The sequence below is a fragment of the Natator depressus genome, chromosome 2, assembly GCF_965152275.1.
Source record: "Natator depressus isolate rNatDep1 chromosome 2, rNatDep2.hap1, whole genome shotgun sequence".
In the NCBI taxonomy this organism is placed as follows: Eukaryota; Metazoa; Chordata; order Testudines; family Cheloniidae; genus Natator; species Natator depressus.
Window position 1 is genome coordinate 218,188,623 of NC_134235.1, and position 25,413 is coordinate 218,214,035.

The window sequence follows — 25,413 nt, forward strand, 5'->3', positions numbered from 1 at the left end:
AGTACATGTAACACAATAAAAGAATATCAGAACAGTTGATTAAGCCAAAGGAATTCAATTACCTTTAAAAAATATTTACCGCCCATCCTCCATACACAAACAAATACCCAATATACTTCTCCTAACAAAGAGAACAAGCTGTTGAGAATGTGTGACTCCATCAACTATTTGCCAGCATATAACAATTTAGAGCCCTGAAATTGTTCATGGAATTATTGTTTTCATTTTTTAAAAAAATATAGGTTTCATATATGCTGTTCTATGACAATCTGTGAAGAGTTGATGTAGTTCTTTACAGACACTGTGGATGCGTATTTACTTCTTAAACTAAAAGACACTTAAATTATACATCAAATGTGAACAGAAATGGATTTCATTATTAGACTACGTTAGATACAGGAGCACAAGATCTGAAAACCAACACATAGCTCTGAGTTAGCCATTTTCACAGCTTGCCTCTCTCCCCCCACCCACCCCATGCATACCATGTTGTCCCCACTCTCCTTTAATCTTTATGTCGCTTCCTCTTGCCATGCATGACTGCGTGCCTTTTTCTGTGCAAACTTCTATATCTGGAATAGTCTCACCCTTCCTCTGCACCCAGCATCCTCCCTCTCCTCCTCCAGACAGAGAAATATAAAATGATCAACACTCCTTGTGATAATAATACTTTTAAGGCCATTTCTCTTTTTAGTTGTTCTTACTGGCCTGTTCTCATTCATGCATCCAACCCCAGTCTATTACTGCTGCCCCTTCTGATAGATCATACACTCAGTCTTCTTGATGTAGAAGTCTTTTCTGTACAGTACCACATACACTAACGTGCTCTAAAGGAATAATAATTTCTACCTACCGTGTCATTTCGGCCAAAAAACGTATACACTGCATACAGATAGTAATCAAACAGCTGGGACATGAAGTGAATCACATCAAACGCAATTGGTTTCAAAATGTTCATCATCTGCATGTATTTCCCTTGAAGATAAAATACAAAAGTTCAGTTTTCCTAGCAGAAGTGGTATACAGACATTGGAATGCTTGGTTAATTCAAAACTAGCTTTTGCAAATCTACATATTATTTAACCTTGAGTTTTAAGACATCAATCTTAAGAGATTTCAGGGACATGGAAGTTTAAAAAAAGGCTAGATATGACAACTGATATAAACTAAGTGCCATAGAATTTTCTGAAAACTAGATGTTTAAGGGTTTCAGGTTTTTTGCATAGTATGCTAGCCGTTTACATTATATACATTTGACCACACAATATCAGGCAAACTTATTTTTTAATTTCTGAAAATCACTTGAAGTCACAGGCTCCAGGTATATGATATACAGTTTTTAAAAATGCTACAGAAATCATATTGACCAATGCATAGAATACATAAAACAAAAATCAACACTCATTCTGCCCTTCTTTATCTCTCACATCAGTCCACACCCCATGACAGGGCAGCAGAGCAGTCTGAGCTCAACCCCAGAACATGTGCTATACCAACAGATAGCCTATCCCCCCGCAGGGCTTGGCGGAAGGATACCACTATATTCAGAGGGCAGAGAGTCTAGGGATGAGGGACAGAACTGAAACTCTTAATTTGGAGGGGAGTGGTGGATGGAGACAGCAGTGAGAAATGTCTGATGATAGACCATAAAAAGATGAAGACACCAGGCCTGCCGTGCTCCCACTAACCACACCACAGGTGGTAGCAAGCCACTAAGTTTCTTCCCCAACAAGATAACTATCACAGATAAGGAAAGCTTCTAAAGCAAGCAGGTGTTAGGAGAGGATGAAGGGCCCTGGGGCCTTGTAGAAGTATCTTCATGGATTCAAATGATCACCCCCCTGTATTTCTGGATGTTTAACCAAATCCTGGACCCAGAGCCCTGCATCAGGATGTTTATATTAAAAATATTCTACAAGCCACCAGAATACCTACAGCCCTCTAAGCTAGCTCTAGTATCTCAGCTTTATTTTGAGAATTATTGCTAGAAAATGTTCCAGTGTTGGCAACGATGCTTAATATACCACTAAAAATAGAACATTTTTACTGGAAGGAGACTTTTCAAATGACAAAACTATGGTAACTCGGGTTACATGCCAAAAATTAACATAGTAGCATGCAGCATATTAGCCACTGTTCTTGTAGTCACTATGTGACAGAATGGTGCAAAGAGACTCTAAAATCTCCCGCCGAGGGAAGGTACCGCTGGCGCTGGCATTATGAGAAACAGCTATAAGGCCTTCCCAGACTGCGTTCCAAGGATCCACTTGCAAGCCTGGGCATAAGGTATGTGCCAGATGGTGTGAGGGGCATATTGGGGGCGGCACTGCAGCACTGTGGAGATTATGGATTGTACTCCACTGCCCTCAGAGGGCAATCCCAATGCTGTCCAAGTTGTTCCAGGAGCCTCTCCAGTCTCTGGAGCAGCCCAAGATCAGAAAGGCTCAAAAATGGCTTAAAGCCATCCGAGCCCCTCTGCTTCTCTTGCACTGCAAGTTTTGTGCTAGCACAGAATCACACCTATTACCTATCACTGGGACATAAAGGAAGAGTTAATATATGAAAGCCTTGCTTCAAATGGCTTACACGCTACTCAAGCATATTAATTTTATTCCTAGATGTTGTGAAACTGTTCTATCCACATCACACTTTTTGTGATGATATCTTTACAAAATTATGTAAATCAGTGTTCTCTGTTAGAGAAAGTTGAAGATCTATGCAATTCCTTCCCTCACGAGAGAGCTTACTAACGTCCTATTCTTATTTTTCTCTCCCTTACTCTGTGAAGGACAAAATCATAGGCCTTGTTTTCCTTGTACCCTGCCAAGAACTAAATAGTGCCTGAGGACTTTAAACTTGATTTGATGTTCAGTGGGAAGCCAGTGCATTGAACCATGTATGGAGCAATGAGCTCCTGTTGCCACGCATTTGTCAGAAGACAGCCTTTTCACCAGCGGGCGTTCTCTTATCTGTGGATTCACTCCTAAATACCGTGTGCTCACAACAAAAGACTATGGTGCTCACAGATGTATGGATCACTGTGGCCACGTTCATGTCTGATAGCAGGGGAGGTACGATGCTGGTAAGCTGAAGGTGAAGGAGAGTTTGTGCTGATGTTCCCATTAGAGTATGTCTAGTACAAAGGATGAGTCCAGAAAGCGCACTCTGATTACTGTAACAGAAAAGCTTCTCTATACTAAATGACAAAGAAAGTCAGATTTCAGTATAATATATCAAAACAGCAAGATATACACATCTGTTAAAATAGTGGCATGTTAGAAAATACTTAGGCTAAAAATGTTCAGATTACCGTGTTGTTGATATAATTTTCTGTTTTAAAGTTAGCAGCATTACACTGTTTCATAATCTATATAGACTACTATACAGTCTACACTGCACATAAGTATCTGTGTTGAATACTATATGTCTAGCTACAAGCCACAGTGAAAAGCAAGCTGCGTGCAAGCCACGTGTCAGCGAAAGGCGGGGGGGAGGCAGCAGGACTCGACACTTCGATGGGGGAGCCATGTAAGGTATATACCTGGGTGCATACCCACAGGCATCATGCATGTCTTTACTCCTAAGCAATGTCTCACCGTCTACATTGCTATTTATACTCATGCTGGGGGGCTAGCCAAGTATGTACTCTGCACACAGCTGTAAGAAGTGTGCAGGATAGACATACCTAGAAAGTTAACAATGTAATGCAGAAAAAACATCAAGCAAAGTATTTTGGTATTTTGTGATGAAGAGGGGATTGCTTCGTGGAGAGAAAAATGAACCAGTAGAACAACAAAACTAGCATATTTTTTCTGATAACATAATTATTAAGCAATTCAATGAGAGCCAAACATATCTGATAGGTATAATTAGAGAAATATCACTGTATTATATCTTTTAATTTGACATTCCTGCTTTCCAGATTTCTAAATAGCACAGTTTCTATTGCTGACTATTATACCGCTTGGGCCTGCTCACTACTGTGTTACTCTAGTTTATTAGTCTACTGGCAAGAAATTGGAGCAATGTAGTAATCAGACTAAATTAGTATATACATATAAAGAAACGGATGCACATTTGTGAATCAGACATTTGTGAGATTTTGCCCAGCATAAATATACTTTTTCTTTTACATTTAGTGTAAATTGTATTGTTATTCTTTGAAAACTTTGAACATGTCCTAATATTTATTATTTAGAACTCAGTTATTTCATATTTGATTAATTTAATACTGACTTTTTTGGTCTAGAATGACAAGTAGTTTAAATATATCTATATCAATGAAAATAGCAAACCACAAAACATTATAACATTGTGTGATCTGGAAATTTAGACAAGTTTCCATGTGTGTTTTATACTTCTTATGCCCCAATGCAAAGGGATGACATCTAATCAAAGCAATGGATCATCCTCATATGTCATCTGAAGTGAAGTCTGAATACTCTGTATTTTTTAAAGGCTGAATTTCTCCACTCATCCGTTGTGCTAAAACACAGTGTTTCAAAACCAATATGTAGCCTGCACGTGACATAAAGATGCATCTTTTCTGGAAAGGTTTGATTGTCAAAATTTCATTATACTTGGCACAAATATATAAGGCAGCAAAAGTATAGGACTGTATTTAGGAGACTATGGACTATACATTGCACTTTCCCCTTAAGTCTTGTCCCTGTAAAATCTTTAGATGCCAAGAACATTTCTTTATCACAACATCACTCAGAATCTTGACTCTACAAAATGTTCCAAGAACATTTCCTTCTCATTCCTTTCCCTAAAATGATGCCAAGTTTGCAAATCTTTTCTATAGAAATACTGTTACCTACACGCACTAAAGTGAAGTTCAGATATCTGGTTAAAAAAAGGGTTTACTGGAAAGTTTATTAACAGTACAAGAAGCATAATCTCCCCGTATTTCTGAAATATTTGGAGGTGAAAGACCACACTTAGATTCCACAGCAATGGGCCTTATTAGAAACCCTCAGATAGATACCCTATCTAATTTGGATTGATGAACCCTAGCATTTAATGATTTGTTAGTACAGCTAGTACAAAATTTGCTTTGCTTCCCTTAACTATAATGTATACAAGACAGTGTTTACTGTACCAATTTATATCAAAATGTTCAAAACACCAAAAATAAAAGGGTAATGTATTTGACTTTAATATAGCTATGGTTATCAGCAAACCATTTCCTTGGTATTCAAGAATTCCAAACATCTCACTTCCTCTCAGACTTTTTGATGAACACTAGATACCAGCATGACAATATGAAGGAGAGAGGGAAACACAGAAAAAATTCTTAACCATACAATCATCTAATTCCTCCAACTACAAATTTTCTGCTGCTGAGATTCCACACACCATCCTTCCAACAGATGATGTGGCGCCATTCCTGTTACTTCTGACAATACTGTTATTTGCCACTACTCTATCATAGGGACACCTGGTAATGATTCCTTAGTTAGGGCTGTTTTCTGAATGAGATAAAATAAAGGCATTCCTTCCCAAAAAAGCTTTCAGTCTGAAAAACAGAGGCACCAGGAAGCCCAGAGGAAGAAACAGTTTAGAGTTTTGTGTTGATTTTTCCAAAGTTCAAATTGGATAGTAATAAGCATGGAATCAACAAAAATAATGATCCCTACAACTAATACTATATACTAGTCTCTAAGTTAGTCTCTTTGAGAGACACAGTCAAGGTCACAATATATCTTCAGAAAAGAACCAATGATTACCTATAGGTTAGTAAGGAATTTTCAGTATTTTTAATGTATGTCAACATTCCAAAAGCTAATCTTAGCTGTATTCATGGGCTGTGTGTGTACGTGCGTGCGCACATATTTGGGATTACTGTATTTTCCAAGATTCACATTCTTTTGAATAATGAAAACCATATACTGTTCATGAGTGGGCCAAAGATTAATTTAACCTGTGAACATCAAGTTTTACAATGATTGCTTTTTAATTTCTCTATGTAAAGCAAATTGACTAATTAATCAGAGGGAAAACCACGTGATTTGAACAATTGGTTTGAAATCCAAAATGAAGTAGGTTGGTTTACCAGAACCTACTTTAATTCATACTGTTTCTGTGTACAATATACCTTGTTTATGTTTTATTCATTCAGCCTCCACCACAATATATTGTACACAAAAGATAAACATGAAATGAAGAGAGTTACAAACATTCACTCACATCCAGCAAGTATTTCTATATCTGTAAGGCTCCCCCCAAAAGTTGGCTGACCAATTGTCTCAGTCCATTTGGGAAATTCACCTCCTGAATCCTATCTCACATTTATCCCTGGATTCCTCTTACCTCCTGTGTTTGCTAGAAAGGACACCGTCTGTTTCAGTGATTTTAAATAGCCACATATTTCATATATTTGCTATTCTTTGGGAAGAAAAGTTCCGCATTAATTTGATTCTCTTCCTAACCTAGTTAAATTAAATCACCTGGTTTATGAAATCCTTATTAATATGAACCATTTAGGATTGTGAATTCTGCAAAACTCCTCATTAATCCAAATACCTTCTTCATTCCCTAGCTGGTCCCATGCATCCAGAGCCCACAGGATGTCACCAAAACATTGCTTTGTTACATCCACCTTCCCTTTTTCAGGCTTCACATTGTGGCCACTATCCTTCCCACCAAATTCTGATTAAGATTCCCTTTGGAAAAAAACAAAACCACACCCTTAGTTACCTGGAGAGGCTGTTGTTAAAAGATGAGACCCATTTCCTTTCCCAGATTCTTGGCTAGGAATCAAGAGTTCAGTTCTCTGGAATTAAATCTGGATCTCTTGCACAATAGTGCTGTACATTGGCACAGAACTGCCAAGCTTGCAATACACTTTATTTTTACATCTTTGGATAGGGTGACCATAATTCCCTATGCTGAATATGGGACACCTGGTAAAATTACTCTTATTCAAGCGAGTTCAACGGCAATCAAACATACAAAACCATTCAAATTAACATCATGTTGACTGAGCCCATGTTAAAAAGAAATGTTGCGTAGTTGGATTCTTTTTATTTACCTTCTTATCTGTTTCAGAGTAGCAGCCGTGTTAGTCTGTATCCGCAAAAAGAAAAGGAGTACTTGTGGCACCTTAGAGACTAACAAATTTATTTGAGCATAAGCTTTCATGAGCTACAGCTCACTTCATCATCCGAAATGTAGTTCACGAAAGCTTATGCTCAAATAAATTTGTTAGTCTCTAAGGTGCCACAAGTCCTCCTTTTCTTATCTGTAAGGCTTTAGGGTTCACACTGGGAGGGGTAATACACATACCTCTACCCCCACACCCACACACGAGGAGAGGTGACACATACACATTGCCGTACACCTCTCTCACCAGAAGGGGGAGACTGACCGACCCTCCCTGGCGCTCTCTGCCCTCCATGCCTGGTTGGGTCCCCGGGGACGGACCCACCTCTCTTGGTACCTGGCACTGCGTCTTCCTGAGGCAACACGTGCAGGGTCGTCACCACCACCCCGATTTCTGCCAGGGTTCAGACCAGAACTTGGCCAGCAGCAGTCTTTTGGCATTGTGCGGGAGGGAAGGGATGGGAGCTGCTTCCAGATGCAGGGGAGGAGGGAGGGAGGGAAGGGATGACCTGGCCTGTGTCTTTGCAGACCTCATCTCTTCCCACCTCCCCGCAGCCGGAAGCAGCTTGTCCCTTCCTGCCCGCTCAGTGTCAAAAGGCAGCTAGCACCTCCAGGCTACTGCTGGCCACCAACAAAACCAAGCCGCCTCCTGTCCCCTGGCTACAGTGCGGTCAGGAAGGGTTAAGCCCTAAGGATGCATTGTGCACCAGGGCCCAAGTAACCTGAATCCTGGGGCTTCAGCGAACCTGGCCAGAGAGGTGGCTCAGCAGAGAAGGGTGCCTAGGGGGCGGAGCAGCCCCACGCTCCTTGGGGGCAGCAGGGGAGGGCGGGTGAAGAGGGTGCTAAGCCCCTGCCTTGGGGGATGCTGTAGAGTCTGCAGGTTTGGGGTGTGAACTGGCTGGAAATAGTTTCCCCACCACCACCACCACTTGGGAGCTTAGCTGAGCGGCGGAGAGGCTTCCCCATGCCAGCGCTGTGCGGGGCTTTGGCGCATGCACAGCTCGGCTCCTCCTGGCCAGCACCCTGGACCAGAGGGTCTTGGGCTTTCCTAGGGCACCAGCTCAGCAAGAGGCAGTAGGGGAAGGAAGGAGCCTGCCTGCCAGGCTGTTGGTGAACTGAACACTCGGACCAGGGGTTGGTTCTCCACACAGCGCTGGGAGCGGGACGTGCCCCACTGGGGCGGGATATGGAGGAGCAGCGGGGCTGGAGGGGAGGCAAAGGGGAAAAGCAGGGAGAAGACAGCCAGAGGGGGAAGAACGTAAAGGGCCGATGGGTGTGCAGCAGAGGAGACACGTAACCGACCGCCACCTGGCAACTGCCCGCACTCACCAACCACCGCAGCTCGCAACCAGTGCCAGCCGGAAACAGGATGGGGGGGCAGGATCCTGCTGGCCGAGAGCTGGCATGCAGCAGGGGGCTGTGCTGACGGATCAGCAGGGGGAACAGCCAGCCCCGCATGCTGCATCTTCCCCTCACCACTAGCCTTGCACACCCACCCTATTGCCAGCCACTGGACCCCCTCCCACTCACTGCTGGTGGACAGGCGGCTGGTGAGCAGGGATCTGGCCAGCCACAGGACCCGCCAATACTGATGAGGGGGAAACAATAAATATGGGACAATTTGCCCGTTTTTAAGAAAAAGTCAGGATATCTGCAGGAGGACTTAAATATGGGACTGTCCCTTTAAAAACGGGATGTCTGGTCACCCTATCTTTGGACAGATGGTTCCGGAAAAGAAAAAAGTGAAGAAAACTAAAGGGTCAAGGCTGTTAGCCACATGATCTTCTCTTATATTTGTAACTATTTATTAAGATAAGGAACAACTAACACAGCCAAACTGGTTCAGCCTTTGGTAGCTGCTACAGAACTTGTATAAAACATTGCTTAATGGTTTTAACCATTCAAATTAAATCTAATTCCAGAAGGGAAAAAAAACAAAGAATGATGAAAATAAAGTTTATGTAACTTTAAGACTTTGGCTGAAATCCACAAGAGCAAATCCAGACTACACCTCCAAACACTCACAAGAAAAAAAGAGAGAGGGGCTTAAAGTGCAGTAAATTAAGGCCAGATTTGTTGACCTAACTCTAAATTTTCTTCAAATAAAACAGACACCTGAAGTGACTAGCAATTTGTTCACAGATATTGTCCAGAGGCTCATCCACTGGATCAATACATGCTCACAGGTGCTTAGTTTGTACATCAGTTCCCTAGAAGATGAGTCATAACAGTGCATAACATAAATCAAACTGCCAAGCATATTTTCCAAGTCTATATGGTAAAAATCCTAATGACATTTTGAGAGAGAAAACTGGCAAGCATTCATATTAAAAATGAATTTCTACACAAAATAGTTCAACTGCATTCCTCTACCACAGCAAAAGCAATTTTCCATATTATGGAAAGCTTTCCCTCAAAAAAAATATTTGTAACAAAGTCCCAAAAACATCTTTGTAAAACAGTCTTACAGTAATACATCAGGTTTCAGAGTAGCAGCCTGCTAGTCTGTATTCGCAAAAAGAAAAGGAGTACTTGTGGCACCTTAGAGACGAACAAATTTATTTGAACATAAGCTTTCATGAGCTACAGCTCGCTTTGAGCTGTAGCTCACGAAAGCTTATGCTCAAATAAATTTGTTCGTCTCTAAGGTGCCACAAGTACTCCTTTTCTTTTTAGTAATACATCAGTAGTACACATTTTGCTATTCCACATCCCCATAATATGCACATACTATTATGCACATAATATGTGCACATAATATGCACATAATATTCCACATCCCCATAATATGCACATACTCCCAAATTTCCCCATACTTCACAGTTAAGATTAAGTAGCAAATCACTGTAGTGCTATCTCTTGATATTAATAGTATTCCTTTTAAAAAGTAATGAAGTATGCTACATTTACTATTATTAAAGGGGGAACTAAAACCCTAAAATTAAGGCTGAATACATATTTCCATTTATATCGATATTTTCAGCTGTTCTTCTTACACCTTCAGGGCTAAGATTTTCTAGGATTTGCCCAAGATGAAATAGTTTGAATAATAATTAATTGGTTGGTTTTGTGTAGACGCAGAGAGAAAAATAATACACTTTTCTATTAATAAATGTTTTATGACGTTGGTGGGATAAGTCTCATGACTGGAATACTGGTAGAGCACGGTATAGTTTGTTCAGGAAGGACAGGCAGGGTAAAAAGGGAGGAGGTGTTGCATTATACATCAAGAAAATAAACACTTGTTCCGAGGTCCAGAAGGAGGTTGGAGGCAGACCAGCTGAGTCTCTCTGCACAATGATAAAAGGGGTAAAAAAACAGGGCTGACATTGTGATGGGGGTCTATTACAGAGCACCAATCAGGAAAAGAAGGTGGATGAGGCATTTCTAAAACAAACAACAAAAATATCCAAAACAGAAGATCTGGAAGACTTCAACCCAGACATCTGTTGGAAAACTAATACGGTAAAACACAAAATTTCCAATTAGTTCTTGGAATGTACTGGGGACAATGTTTTTGTTGCAGAAAGGGAAGGAAGTAACCAGAGGGACAGCCATTTTAGACTTGATTGTAACAAACAGTGAGGAATTGGTAGTGTCTTTGAAGGTGGAAGGCAATTTGGGTGAAAGATCATGAAATGAGAGATTTCATGATTCAAAGGAAGGCGTGAGAACAGCAAAATAAGGACAATGGACTTCAAAAAAGCAGACTTTAACAAACACAGAGAACTGATAGGTTTCAGAGTAACAGCCGTGTTAGTCTGTATTCGCAAAAAGAAAAGGAGTACTTGCGGCACCTTATAGACTAACCAATTTATTTGAGCATGAGCTTTCGTGAGCTACAGCTCACTTCATCGGATGAAGTGAGCTGTAGCTCACGAAAGCTCATGCTCAAATAAATTGGTTAGTCTCTAAGGTGCCACAAGTACTCCTTTTCTTTTAGGGAACTGATAGGTAAGGACCCATGGGAAAAAAATCTAAAGGAAAAAGGAATTCAGGACAGCTGGCAGTTTCTTGAGGAGACAATATTAAAGGCACAACTGCAAAGTATCTCTATACTAAGGAAAGACAGGAAGAATAGCAAGGCCAAAATGTAGGGCCCTATCAATTTCACGTCCAGGAAAAACATGTTACGGATCATGAAATTAGCCCTTCCCCATGAAATCTGATCTCCCCCTGCTGCTGGGACTGCCCCAGCTGGGGTGGGGGGGAGGGAGGGAAAGTAGAGGACAGACGGACTCCAAGCTGCAAGTGCATGCTGGGTTGGAGAGGGAGACCCATCTCAGAGTGCCTCCCCCGCTGCAGGAAGCTCTGGGGCTGGGCAGCAGCCCTGGAAGTTCTTTCAGCTGGAGGAGGCTTGTGGAGGAGGGTCTGCTCTCCCCCTGCTGCTGGGAGTGCCCCAACTGGAGGGCTCCTAGCTGCGAGTTCCTGTGGTACTGGGGAGGGACAGGACTCATCCCATCCTTCCCTTGCAGGGCAGCTTGCGGGGAGGAGGAGATCAGATCCACCTCCGGACACCTTTTGGGTTGGGAGCCCCACAGTTACAACATCCAACACCGTGAAATTTCTCATGTAAACATCTATAAACATGAAATTGACCAATTAAAAAACCTTCTGGCCATGAAATTGGTCAAAATGGACTGTGAATTTGGTAGGGCTCAACCAATATGGTTCCATCAGGAGCTCTTTAATGACCTGAAAATCAAAAAGGAATCCTATAAAACAGAAACATGGACAAATTGCTAAGGAGTATAAAAGAATAACATAAGCACGTAGGAACAAAATCAGAAAGGCTAAACCTAGCAAGGCACATTAAAGGCAATAAAAAGGTGGGGTTTAAAATAGATTAGGAGCAAGAGAAAGACAAAGGAAAGCATAGGACCTCTGCTTATCGGGAAAGAGGAGCTAATAAATGATGACATCAAGAAAGCTGAGGTGTTTAATGCCTATTTTGCTTCAGTCTTCACTAACAAGGTTAATGGTGACCAGATACTCACCACCATTGAAATTAACAACAAGGGGGAAGGAATGCAAGCCAAAATAGGAAAAGAACAGGTTCAAGAATATTTAGATAAGTTAGATATAATCAGGTCAGCAGGGCTTAATGACATTCATCCTAGAGTACTTAAGGAACTAGCTGAAGCAGACTCAGAACCATTAGCAATTTTCTTTGAGAACTCCTGGAGTATGGCTGAGATCCCAGTACAAAGGAGAAGGGCAAACATAGTACCTATCTTTAAAAAGGGGAACAAAGAGGACGCAGAGAATCAGAGGCCTATCAGCCCTAACATCAATATCTAAAAAGATACAGGAACAAATTATTAAACAATCAATTTGTAAGCATCTAGAGGATAATAGGGTTATAAGGAATAACCAGCATGGTTACTGGCCTAGTAGATGATGGGGAAACAGTACATGCGATATATCTTGATTTTAGTAAAGGCTTTTGAAGAAGTCCCAAATGCCATTCTCAGAATCAAACTCAGGAAATGTGCTCTTGATGAAATTACTATAAAGGTAGGTGCACAAATGGTTGAAAGACCATACTCAAAGAGTAGTTATCAAGGGTTCCCTGTTAAACTGGGGAGACTTATCAAGCAGGGTCCCATGGGGTTTTTCCTCGGTCCGGTACTACTCAATATTTACATTAATGACTTACATAATGGAGTGGATAGTATGCTTATAAAATTTGCAGATGACACCAAGCTGGGAGTGTTGCTTTTGAGGACAGGATTACAATTCAAAATGACCTTGACAAATTGGAGAATTGGTCTGAATTCAACAATTGGTCTGAAATTAAATAAAGACAACTGCAACATACTACACATAGGAAGAAAAAAAATCAAATGCACAGCTACAAAATGGGGGGAACTGGCTAAATGGGAGTACTGCTGAAGAGGATCTGGGGGTTATAGTAGATCACAAATTGAACATGGGTCAACAATGTGATGCAGCTGCAAGAAAGGCTAATATCGTGGGGTATATTTACAGGAGTGTCATACGTAACTGCTCCACTCTACTTGGCACTGGTGAGGCCTCAGCTGGGGAACTGTGTCCAGTTCTAGGTGCCACACTTTAAGAAAGATATGGACAAATTGGAGAGTGTCCAGAGGAGACAGACAAAAATGATAAAGGGTTTAGAAAACCTGACCCCTATGAAGAAAGATTTAAAAAACTGGGCATACTTAGTCTTGAGAAAAGATGACCAAAGGGGGACCTGATAACAGTCTTCAAAATATGTTAAGAGCTGTTATAAAGAGAAGACTGATCAATTGTTCTCCATGTCCACAGAAGGTAGGAAAAGTAGTAATGGGCTTAATCTGCCGCAAGGGCGATTTAAATTACATATTAGAAAAAACTTTCTAACCTGGTAGTTAAGCTCTAGAATACACTTCCAATGGAAGTTGTGGAATCTCTATCACTACAAGTTTTAAAAACAAGTTGGACACACACCTGTGGTCTAGCTTTACCTGGTCCTACAACAGTGCAGGGGGCTGGACTTGATGACTTCAAAGTCTCCTCAAGCCCTACATTTTATGATCCTATATGGTCAAAATTAGCTTGTCAAGCAACAGTTCACATCTCTATTAGTGGTAAATGAGGTAAATATAGATCATGTGTGCGCATTAGAGGAAGAAAAAAAGAAATCAAGCTCTATTTTGCAACCAGGTTGCTTTTAAATAAAAAAATAAATCCATCAGAATACCGTGTAACAAGCACAGATTTCTACTGTGCCCTTTTTATATCTGTTGACATTATGCCCTCAACACTTTGTATAATTAATCCATTACATAGGCAATACAAACATATGTGAAGGAATGTGATTCATCTTATTCAAAATTCATATACTATCCCACAAGAGTCACATTATTTGTCTTATGACCAAAAATCAGTTTAAGAATTAACATTTTCAGAAAGGTAAAATTAACTAAGGAAGGTAAAATGAGTAAGGGTTTCTACTATAAGGATTTTTAAAATGTTTTGAAATCCAACCAATATATTTTCAATGATATTCAGATATATATAGAAAAGCCATGAAACCATTCTACTTACCAACAAGTCTTATTACATTCAGTGTAGTGTTTGTTAGGATGGGTGCATTCACCTTGTTGAGATTATAATCTGATCGCTTCCTGCTCCTCAGGGTTTCTCTAGAAACACTTAATTAAAAAAAAGTAATTACGCAGGTATGTCTAACAGTGTAAAAATGTAACTGGAAAAAAAGTATGACCTTGTACAACATGCATTTCAGGTCTAGCCATGTACTTATGCCATATATATTTATGCCAATATATAACTGGATTAGGGCATGTAGACATGTTTAGAAAGAGAGACCTAGTCTAGTTTTCTGAACACAGGACTAGAGACAGGAACTCTTGATTTCTAGTCTAGCTGATTCTCGCATCACTTGTAAAACGGAGAAGATGAGAATTAAACAGCTCGAGATGAAAAGCACTATAACTGGGAAGAATCGGGTGAAAATGATGAAAGCACTCAAATTCAAACAGCCCCCCATCTGCCATGCCCATTGTTTCATGTTCTCTGTGTATATAAAATCCCCCTACTGTATTTTCCACTGCATGCATCCGCAGAAGTGAGCTGTAGCTCACAAAAGCTTATGCTCAAATAAATTTGTTAGTCTCTAAGGTGCCACAAATACTTTTCTTTTCTTTTTGTGGATACAGACTAACACGACTGCTACTCTGAAACCTGTCAAAATAATGTGTGCCACTCCTGAAAAATGCATTAAGAATTTCACAACCAATATACATTTAGATCAGTGGTTCTCAAACTTTTGTACTGGTGACCCCTTTCACATAGCAAGCCTTTGACTGAGACCCCCCTGTGATGCACTCTATATATAGTGTGTGAATATAATGTAACTAAAATATACTTCATGCAAAAGGTCTCTTGTAAGGTATCATTACAAAGTTTATAATCTACTGAGTGTGGTCATCCTATTTATATAAATGTATCACTCTTATATCTGAAACTAGAAATATGAAATATAATTCTGAGGGCCTATTGTAGTTATGCAAAGTGTGGGCCATTAATGGTGGTTTGGAATCTTGATGGCTCCCATCAACCAGGACAATTGACTGTGGATGGCTCCGTTTGCAGGCAGGCCTTCCTGTGAGTCAGGCTGGGAGGAATAAAGACTTGGGGTCTCACAGGACACGTGATCATGTCATCTGAACTGGAATCCATCTTTAACCTGGTGCTTTTTCACTGAGAAGGAGGGGTGGGAACCCAGAGGGACAAAGGATTCCCGCCTTATGCAAAAGATATATAAGTGGAACAGAACAAGGCGGGCAGCCATCATGAGGAATCCCCTAGCTACCACCTGAGCTGGAACAAGGGCTGTACCCAGGGGAAAAGATTGTGCCCAGACTAGGAAGGTGTCCAGCTCCAGTCTGTGAAAAACTTACTGAAACATCTCTAAGGGCGAGATTTTATCTGTATTCAGTTTTTATTACTGTACTAGACTTAGACTGGCGTGTTTTATTATATTTTGCTTGGTAATTTACTTTGTTTTGTCTGTTGCTACTTGGAACCACTTAAATCCTACTTTCTGTATTTAATAAAATCACTTTTTACTTATTAACCCAAAGTATTGGGGGGGCAAAGAGCTGTGCATCTCTCTCTATCAGTGTTATAGAGGGCGAACAATTTATGAGTCTACCCTGTATAAGCTTTATACAGGGTAAAACAGATTTATTTAGGGTTTGGACCCCACTGGAAGTTGGTCATCTGAGTGTTAAATACAGGCACACTTCTGTAAGCTGCTTTCAATTAAGCCTACAGCTGTTAGGAGACGTGGTTCAGACTTGGGTCTGGGTTTGCAGCAGGCTAGTGGGTCTGGCTCAAAACAGGCAGGACACTGAAGTCCCAAGCTGTCTGGGCAGGAAAGCAGGGGCAGTAGTAGTCTTGGCACATCAGGTGGCAGCTCCCAGGGGGTTTCTGTGATCCAACCCATCACACCCCCTTATAAATTAAAAACATTTTTTTTATATATTTAACACCATTAGACATGCTGGATGGAAAGTGAGGTTTGGGGTGAAGGCTGACAGCTCGCGACTCCCCCCCGTATAATAACCTCATGACCCCCTGAGGGGTCCCGACCCCCAGTTTGAGAACCCCTGATTTAGATGTATATGCAGCTACTTAGTCTGATTCCCCTTTAGTAACCTGTTGCCTCTGTTCTGCACACATGCTTAGTTTCAAGGATGATATAGGAATATCTCTTTTTTGTAAAACTGCACTAAGAATATTTTAATTTTACCTGAAAATTACTTTCCCTGCAAGCCTATTGAAAAAATAGTACTTTTTGTTTTAGTGAGTATGAATTAATTTCTATCTTGGTACAGTACCAGGGGAAGGGACAAATTAGTATTTTGTTTTCTTTTACATGATACAGAGTTGGCACAATAAAAACAGTAAGCAATACTAAAGTGTTTGAAATTATAAATGGATACATTTGCTCTATGGAAGCATTTCACTGAATACATACATAGGAATTCTACAGCACTTAAAAGTTGACTGGTTTGGTCCAGAATTGAAACTGAGCATCCAATGTTGCAGCCATCTGTCTTTGCACAATTATCATTGATTGAACAGGAGTTACCTCCATGGAAAACTGTGGGATCAAGCCCTCAGTTAATGTATAATGCTCTATTAATCTATACTTCTCTTCTTTCCTTCTCTTCTTTCTAAACCTATCCATTCACTGTTTCTTTCTCAGATAATGCTGAGAGACAAGCTGAGTGAGGCAATATGTTTTACTGGACCAATTTCCACTGGTGAGAGAAAAGCTTTCACACTACACAGGACTCTTCTTCAGGTCTGGGAAATGTACTCAGAGTGTCACAGCTAAATACATGGTCAAACAGACAGGTTAGCATAAGTAATGAGCACATATTATAAGGGACCATTCAAGTTGAAGTGGCCCATTAACACCTCTGTAGTTGTAGGAAAAAAAGGAGAATTAGTGGGTTACAGATCGCTGCATTTTATTTCTGTATTGAAGTAGGTTCTCTTGGGATATTGGGTGGCCACTTTCACAATAATCTACTTCTTTGATGAAGTGTCCTTGTTTGGTGAAGGCAGTTTTGAGTGTGCTAAGGTGTATATCCTGGACTTTCTCCTCGGAACATATTCTGTAGTATCTGAGTGCCTGGCTATAGATAACAGATGTCTTGGTGTGTTTTGGGTGGTTAGTGCATATATGAAGGCCGGTGTGGTGTTTATTGGGTTTCTTGTATATGGTTGTCTGAAGGGATCCAATGCTGAAACTGATTGTGGTGTCCAGGAAGTTGATGCTAGTGTGGGAGTGTTCCAGAGAGAGTTTAATGGATAGGTGGTGGTGGCTGTTGAAGTTGTGGTGGAACTCTATTAAATAAAACCCTCTCTGACCGCACAACCCTAGTGGTCACCTACCATCCCACAGTGGAACCCATATGCGATATCATCAAACAACTACAACCCAGACTCAATGGGGACCCCATCCCAAAAGAAATCTTTCCTAAATCCCCTCTTCTGGCCTTCAAACAACCTCTCATCCTCTACAGTCTCATCATCAGAAGCAAGCTCCCCACAGACCGAGACACCAACTCAGAGAGGCACCAGACCCTGCCAGAACAGATACAAAACCTGCAAACATATCTCCATTGCTACAATGATCAAAACCGTCCACAATACACCTTTCAAGATCCCTGAGTCCTCCACATGACTGCCATAACACATGGTCTACCTCATCCAATGCACTACATGCCCAATGTGGTTAAAACCAGACAATCATTATGCTCTCAAAGGAACACACAGGAAAGTGATAAAAGACAAAAACACCATATCACCTGTGGGTGAACACTTTTCACAAAGCGATCACTCTATATCGAACACTCATCCTCAAAGGAACCCCTCACAACACTTTCAAAAGACAAGCCTGGGAACTTAAATTCATAACTTTGCTAGACGCTAAAACTCGATCTTAATAAAGGCACTGGATTTATGGCTTATTACAACAATCTGTAACCCACTAATTCCCCCTTTTTATCCTATGACTACAGGGTTATAACAGGCCACTTTACCTTAAATGGTCCCTTAATCTGTGCTAACTACTTATGCTAAACTATATGTTCAACCTTATATTTAGCTTTGACTATCTGAGTACCTTTCCCAGACCTGAGGAAGAGCTCTGTGTAGCTCAAAATCTTGTCTCTCACCAACAGGAGTTGATCCAATAAAAGATATTATCTCTCTACTATCCTGGGACCAACACAGCTACAACAATACTACATACAAAATCAGATAATGCTGCACAGATTACAGCGTCTTGTGATTTTGGCAAACTATGTTCCATACTGTTTGAATTGTGCCTGCAGTATTAGAGATTATGTGACAGCTAAGTGTTTGGTTCTATGAAAATCTTAATAGAAAGGTTTCAGAGTAGCAGCCGCGTTAGTCTGTAACTGCAAAAAGAAAAGGAGTACTTGTGGCACTTTAGAGACTAACAAATTTATTAGAGCATAAGCTTTCATGAGCTACAGCTCGCTTCATCGGATGCATGCAGTGGAAAATACAGTGGGGAGATTTATATACACAGAGAACATGAAATAATGGGTGTTACCATACACACTGCAACAAGAGTGATCAGGTAAGGTAAGCTATTACCAGCAGGAGAGCAGGGGGGGAAACACCTTTTGTAGTGATATTCAAGGTGGGCCATTTCCAGCAGTTGACAAGAACATGTGAGGAACAGTGCGGGGGAGAGCGGGGGAATAAACATGGGGAAATAGTTTTACTTTGTGTAATGACACATCCACTCCCAGTCTTTATTGAAGCCTAAGTTAATTGTATCCAGTTTGCAAATTAATTCCAATTCAGCAGTCTCTCGTTGGAGTCTGTTTTTGAAGTTTTTTTTGTTGAAGAATTGCCACTTTTAGTCTGTAATCGAGTGACCAAAGAGACTGAAATGTTCTCCGACTGGTTTTTGAATGTTATAATTCTTGATGTCTGATTTGTGTCCATTTATTCTTTTACGTAGGGACTGTTCAGTTTGGCCAATGTACATGGCAGAGGGGCATTGCTGGCACATGATGGCATATATCACATTGGTAGATGTGCAGGTGAATGAGCCTCACATGTGGCTGATGTGATTAGGCCTGTCAAATAGAAAGGGAAGGGTAACCACCTTTCTGTATACAGAACTATAAAATCCCTACTGGCCAGAGGCAAAACCCTTTCACCTGTAAAGGGTTAAGAAGCTAAGATAACCTCACTGGAACCTGACCAAAATGACCAATAAAGAGACAAGATACTTTCAAAGCTGGGGGAGGGACGAAGAGGACGACAAAGACTGTCTGTCTGTCTGATGCTTTTGCCGGGAACAGATCAGGAATGCTCTTCAGAACTCCTGTAAAAAGTTAGTAAGCAATCTAGCTAGAAATGTGTGAGATTTTCTTTTGTTTAATGGCTGGTAAAATAGCTGTGCTGAATGGAATGTATATTCCTGTTTTTATGTCCTTTGGTAACTTAAAGTTTTGCCTAAAGGGATTCTCTATGTTTTGAATCTGATTGCCCTACAAGGTATTTATCATCCTGATTTTACAGAGGTGATTCTTTTACTTTTTCTTTAATTAAAATTCTTCTTTTAAGAACCTGATTGCTTTTTCATTGTTTTCAAGATCTAAGGGTTTGGGTCTGTGCTCACCTATGCAAATTGGTGAGGATTTTTATCAAGCCTTCCCCAGGAAAGTGGTTGTAAGGCTTGGGGGCATATTTTGGGGGGAAGACATCTCCAAGTGGGCTCTTTCCCTGTTGTTTGTTTAACATGCTTGGTGGTCGCAGCATAAGGTTCAAGGACAAGGCAAAGTCTGTACCTTGAGGAACTTTTTAACCTAAGCTGGTAAGAATAATCTTAGGGGGTCTTTCATGCAGGTCCCCACATCTGTACCCTAGAGTTCAGAATGGGGAAGGAACCTTGACATAGTGGCAGAGCGGTGGGATCATTCTGAGATTTTTTCTTAGATCATTTTGAAGCAGAAGCACAGTAGGATTTTAAAAGGACTTTTTTTTTTCCTTTGGGCTGCTTGGAAGCAGGTTTTAAGCTGAAAGCAATTAGAGTTTTTCTGTCTCTGCCTGGGGGCCAGAGCAGCAGGCATAACAAAAGGGACCGTTCTTTTTGAGCTGGCGTTTTCTCTACCTAAAGGCAGGGTAGTTAACCTCCTGCAGGGAAATTCACAAGTTTTTCACAGACCTGAAGAGGTTTTCTTTTTAGCTAAGAGCAGCTAGAGGATTTTTCTGTAGGCTGAGAATAGCTATCACAGAACATAGGTATCAGATTACAGCACAAAAATTTACAAGCCAGGTTTTTTCTTTTCTTTCTAACTCTCAGGTGTAAAGTTAGTTAAAGACAGAGAGGCTAAGATGACAGAACCCAAGGCAGAAAAAGCCAAAGAGGCTGCTCACAGGAGAGAACTGGAGGCAGCAAAAGAGGCCGAAAAAATCCAAGAGGCTGCCCACAGGAGAGCTATGGAGGCAAAGGAAAAAGAAATGGAGGCAGCAAAAGAGGCAGAAAAAACCCAAGAGGCTGCCCACAGGAGAGCTATGGAGGCAAGGGTAAAAGAACTGGAGGAGAAGGAAATGGAGAGGAAGCATGCTGAGGAGGAAAAGGAAAAAGAGAGGAAGCATACATTGGAGATGGAGAAGGCAAAGGCTCAGCAGAATACACCAACAAACCCTAGCAATCCTTCTCCAGGTACCGGTTCACGTCCCAGGAAGTTCCCCACCTACAAGGCAGGCGATGATACCGAGGCCTTCTTAGAAAACTTTGAAAGGGCCTGCCTTGGGTACAGCATCTCTACAGACCAGTACACGGTAGAGCTGAGGCCGCAGCTCAGTGGATCCTTAGCTGAGGTGGCGGCTGAAATGCCTAAGGAACACATGAACAAGTATGAACTGTTTAAAACCAAGGTGAAAGTCAGAATGGGGCTAACACACGAGCATTCCCGTCGGTGGTACAGAGCCCTAAGGTGGAAACCAGACGTATCATTTACCCGACATGCCTTCCACATTGTGAAAAATTGGGATGCCTGGATATCAGGAGCAAGTGTTAAATCTCCAGAAGATTTGCCTTTCCAAATGCATATGAAGCAGTTCTTAGAGGATGTTCCTGAGGAAATAGAAAGATACATCCCAGATGGGAAGCCTAAAACTGTAATCAAGGCGGGGGAGATTGGTGCCAAATGGGTGGAGGTGGCAGAAAAGAAAAAAACTGGTTGCAGTTGGAGCGGATACCAGAAGGGATAACCTCAGACCACACCCTACTACCAGGGGCAGCCCCAACTACACCCCAAGGAACACTCCAGACACCTTATCGTCCCACCACACCATTCTCCAGCAACACACCTCGCCCCAGTGATCCGTCAGCTGGACAATGTCTTAAATGTAATGAGCCGGGGCATATAAAGGCCAACTGCTCCAAGAACCCCAACAGATTACAGTTCATTGCACCGGAATCACACCAGAGGTCCTCATGCCCAGATATCTCCCAGATACCCTCAGAGTAGAGGGAAACTGTGAGTGTGGGCGAGAAGAAGGTCACCGCGTGGAGGGACACTGGAGCACAAGTGTCGGCTATCCATGCTTCCTTAGTGGACCCCAATTTAATCGACCCAGAGATCCAAGTGACGATTCAACCCTTCAAGTCAAATTCTTTTGACTTGCCAACAACCAAGTTGCCGGTCCAATACAAGGGCTGGTCAGGAATGTGGACTTTTGCAGTCTATGATGATTATCCCATCCCCATGCTGTTGGGGGAAGACTTGGCCAATCATGAGAAACTAGCCAAGAGGGTGGGAATGGTCACCCGCAGCCAGGCTAAGTAAGCTGTCACGCCTAGCTGTATTCCGGAAACTTCTACCAGGACCCGGTCAGAGGTGATGGAACCGGACCCCATGCCAACGTCAGCAACGGCAGTAGGGGATCCAGTCTCAGAGACCCAGATGGAGCCAGTCCCAGAACCAGAACAGCCAGCACTGAATCCAGTGCTTGCAACCCCAACACCAGAGGGCCCCACCGAACCTGCACCAGCAGCAGCAGATAACCCTACACAAGAGGCTCAGCCAGAGCCTGAACCCCAACATAGTGCACCAGCAAAGAGCAGTTCACAGTCAACTGAAACAGCCCTACCACCTGCATCGCTTCCAGGAGGACCAAGCCTAGGTCCACAATCCAGTGAGGAACTGATGTCTCCAGCATCAAGGGAACAGTTCCAGACCGAACAGGAAGCAGATGAAAGCCTCCAAAGAGCTTGGACGGCAGCACGGAGCAACCCACCACCTCTCAATTGTTCTAATTGATCCAGGTTTGTTGTAGAAAGAGGACTTTTATACAAGGAAACTCTTTCTGGTGGACACCTGGAAGACTGGCATCCTCAGAGACAGTTGGTAGTTCCAACTAAGTACCAGGTAAAGCTCTTGAGCTTAGCCACGATCATCCTAGTGGCCATGCTGGGGTGAACAAGACCAAAGACCGTTTGGGGAGGTCATTCCACTGGGAGGGAATGGGAAAGGATGTTTCTACGTATGTCCGGTCTTGTGAAGTATGCCAAAGAGTGGGAAAACCCCAAGGCCAGGTCAAAGCCCCTCTCCAGCCACTCCCCATCATTGAGGTTCCATTTAAGCGAGTAGCTGTGGATATTCTGGGTCCTTTTCCGAAAAAGACACCCAGAGGAAAGCAGTACATACTGACTTTCATGGATTTTGCCACCCGACGGCCGGAAGCAGTAGCTCTAAGCAACACCAGGGCTAAAAGTTTGTGTCAGGCTCTAACAGACATTTTTTGCCAGAGTAGATTGGCCCTCCGACATCCTCACAGATGCAGGAACTAATTTCTTGGCAGGAACTATGGAGAGCCTTTGGGAAGCTCATGGGGTGAATCACTTCGTTGACACCCCTTACCATCATCAAACAAATGGCATGGTGGAGAAATTTAAGGGGACTTTGTGGGCCATGATATGTAAATTCGTAAATGAGCACTCCAATGATTGGGACCTAGTGTTGCAGCAGTTGCTCTTTGCCTACAGAGCTGTATCACATCCCAGTTTAGGGTTTTCACCATTTGAACTTGTATATGGCCGCGAGGTTAAGGGGCCATTACAGTTGGTGAAGCAGCAATGGGAGGGGTTTACACCTTCTCCAGGAACTAATATTCTGGACTTTGTAACCAACCTACAAAACACCCTCCGAACCTCTTTAGCCCTTGCTAAAGAAAACCTACAGGATGCTTAAAAAGAGCAAAAAGCCTGGTATGATAAACATGCCAGAGAGTGTTCCTTCAAAGTAGGGGACCAGGTCATGGTCTTAAAGGCGCTCCAGGCCCATAAAATGGAAGCGTCGTGGGAAGGGCCATTCACGGTCCAAGAGCGGCTGGGAGCTGTTAATTATCTCATAGCATTCCCCACCTCCAACCGAAAGCCTAAGGTGTACCATATTAATTCTCTAAAGCCCTTTTATTCCAGAGAATTAAAAGTTTGCCAGTTTACAGCCCAGGGAGGAGACGACGCTGAGTGGCTTGAAAGTGTCTACTATGAAGAGAAAAGTAATGGTGGCATGGAAGAGGTGAACATCTTGGGCGTATGCAGCGACAGCAGATCCAGGAGCTGTGCACTAGCTATGCGCCAACGTTCTCAGCCACCCCAGGACTGACTGAACGGGCATACCACTTTAACAGGTAATGCTCACCCAGTTAAAGTCCAACCTTACCGGGTGTCTCCTCAAGCTAAAACTGCTATAAAACAGGAGATCCAGGAAATGCTACAGATGGGGGTAATCCGCCCCTCTGGCAGTGCATGGGCATCTCCAGTGGTTCTAGTTCCCAAACCAGATGGGGAGATACGTTTTTGCGTGGACTACCATAAGCTAAATGCTGTAATTCGCCCAGACAATTATCCAATTCCACGCACAGATGAACTATTGGAGAAACTGAGATGGGCCCAGTTCATCTCTACGTTGGACTTAACCAAGCGGTATTGGCAGGTACCGCTAGATGAATCCGCTAAGGAAAGGTCAGCCTTCACCACACATGTTGGACTGTATGAATTTAATGTACTCCCTTTCGGGCTGCGGAATGCACCTGCCACCTTCCAAAGACTTTGGATGGTCTCCTAGCAGGATTAGGAGAATATGCAGTCGCCTACCTTCATGATGTGGCCATATTTTCGGATTCCTGAGCAGAACATGTGGAACATCTACAAAAAGTCTTCGAGCGCATAAGGGAGGCAGGACTAATGGTTAAGGCTAAGAAGTGTCAAATAGGCCTAAACAGAGTGACTTACCTTGGACACCAGGTGGGTCAAGGAACTATCAACCCCCTACAGGCCAAAGTGGATGCTATCCAAAAGCAGCCTGTCCCAAGTCAAAAGTCAAAGGAACAGGTCCAATCCTTCTTCGGCTTGGCCGGGTATTACAGGCAATTTGTACCGCAATACAGCCAAATCGCCGCCCCACTGACAGACTTAACCAAAAAGAAACAGCCAAATGCCCTTCAGTGGACCGAAGGGTGTCAGAAGGCCTTTAACCAGCTTAAAGGGACACTCATGTCTGACCCTGTGCTAAGGGCCCCAGACTTTGACAAACCATTCCTAGTAACCGCAGATGTGTCCGAGCATGGTGCGGGAGCAGTTTTAATGCAGGAAGGACCGGATCAAGAATTCCATTCTGTTATGTTTCTGAGCAAGACGCTGTCTGAGAGGCAAAGCAACTGGTCAGTCAGTGATAAAGAATGTTACGCCATTGTCTACGCTCTGGAAAAACTATGTCCATACATTTGGAGACAGCGTTTCCACCTGCAAACCAACCATGCTATGCTACAGTGGCTTCATACCGTCGTGGGAAATAACAAAAAACTTATTTGGTGGAGTTTAGCTCTCCAAGATTTTGATTTCGACATACAACACATCTCAGGAGTTTCTAACAAAGTGGCTGATGCACTCTCCCGTGAAAGTTTCCCAGAATCAACTGGTTAAAATCATCCTTGAGATGTGGAAAATATTGTTAGTCTTTATACACTTGGTATTATATTTAGAGGTGCATGTGTCTTATTAACTCCATTTTCCCCAAGAGCTCCAGGAAGAAATCACAGCCAGTGTTTCACCCTATCTGTGATTTGGGGGGCGTGTCATAAATATAAAGGGAAGGGTAACTAGCTTTCTGTATACAGAACTATAGAATCCCTACTGGCCAGAGGCAAAACACTTTCACCTGTAAAGGGTTAAGAAGCTAAGATAACCTTGCTGGCACCTGACAA

At 42.3% G+C, this 25,413-nt stretch overlaps 1 protein-coding gene across 3 annotated transcripts in view; it reads right to left on the reverse strand.

The window, feature by feature from the left end:
• VPS50 (VPS50 subunit of EARP/GARPII complex) overlaps positions 1-25,413 on the reverse strand; it is a 193,960-nt gene that overhangs the window by 49,911 nt on the left and 118,636 nt on the right. For all 3 annotated transcript variants that reach the window (XM_074945916.1, XM_074945917.1, XM_074945918.1), the window contains exons 20-21: positions 14,161-14,267; positions 854-975 (exon numbers count right to left, since the gene is read on the reverse strand). In XM_074945916.1, the coding sequence (XP_074802017.1) occupies positions 854-975; positions 14,161-14,267 (229 nt within the window). The remainder of the gene's footprint in view (positions 1-853; positions 976-14,160; positions 14,268-25,413) is intronic.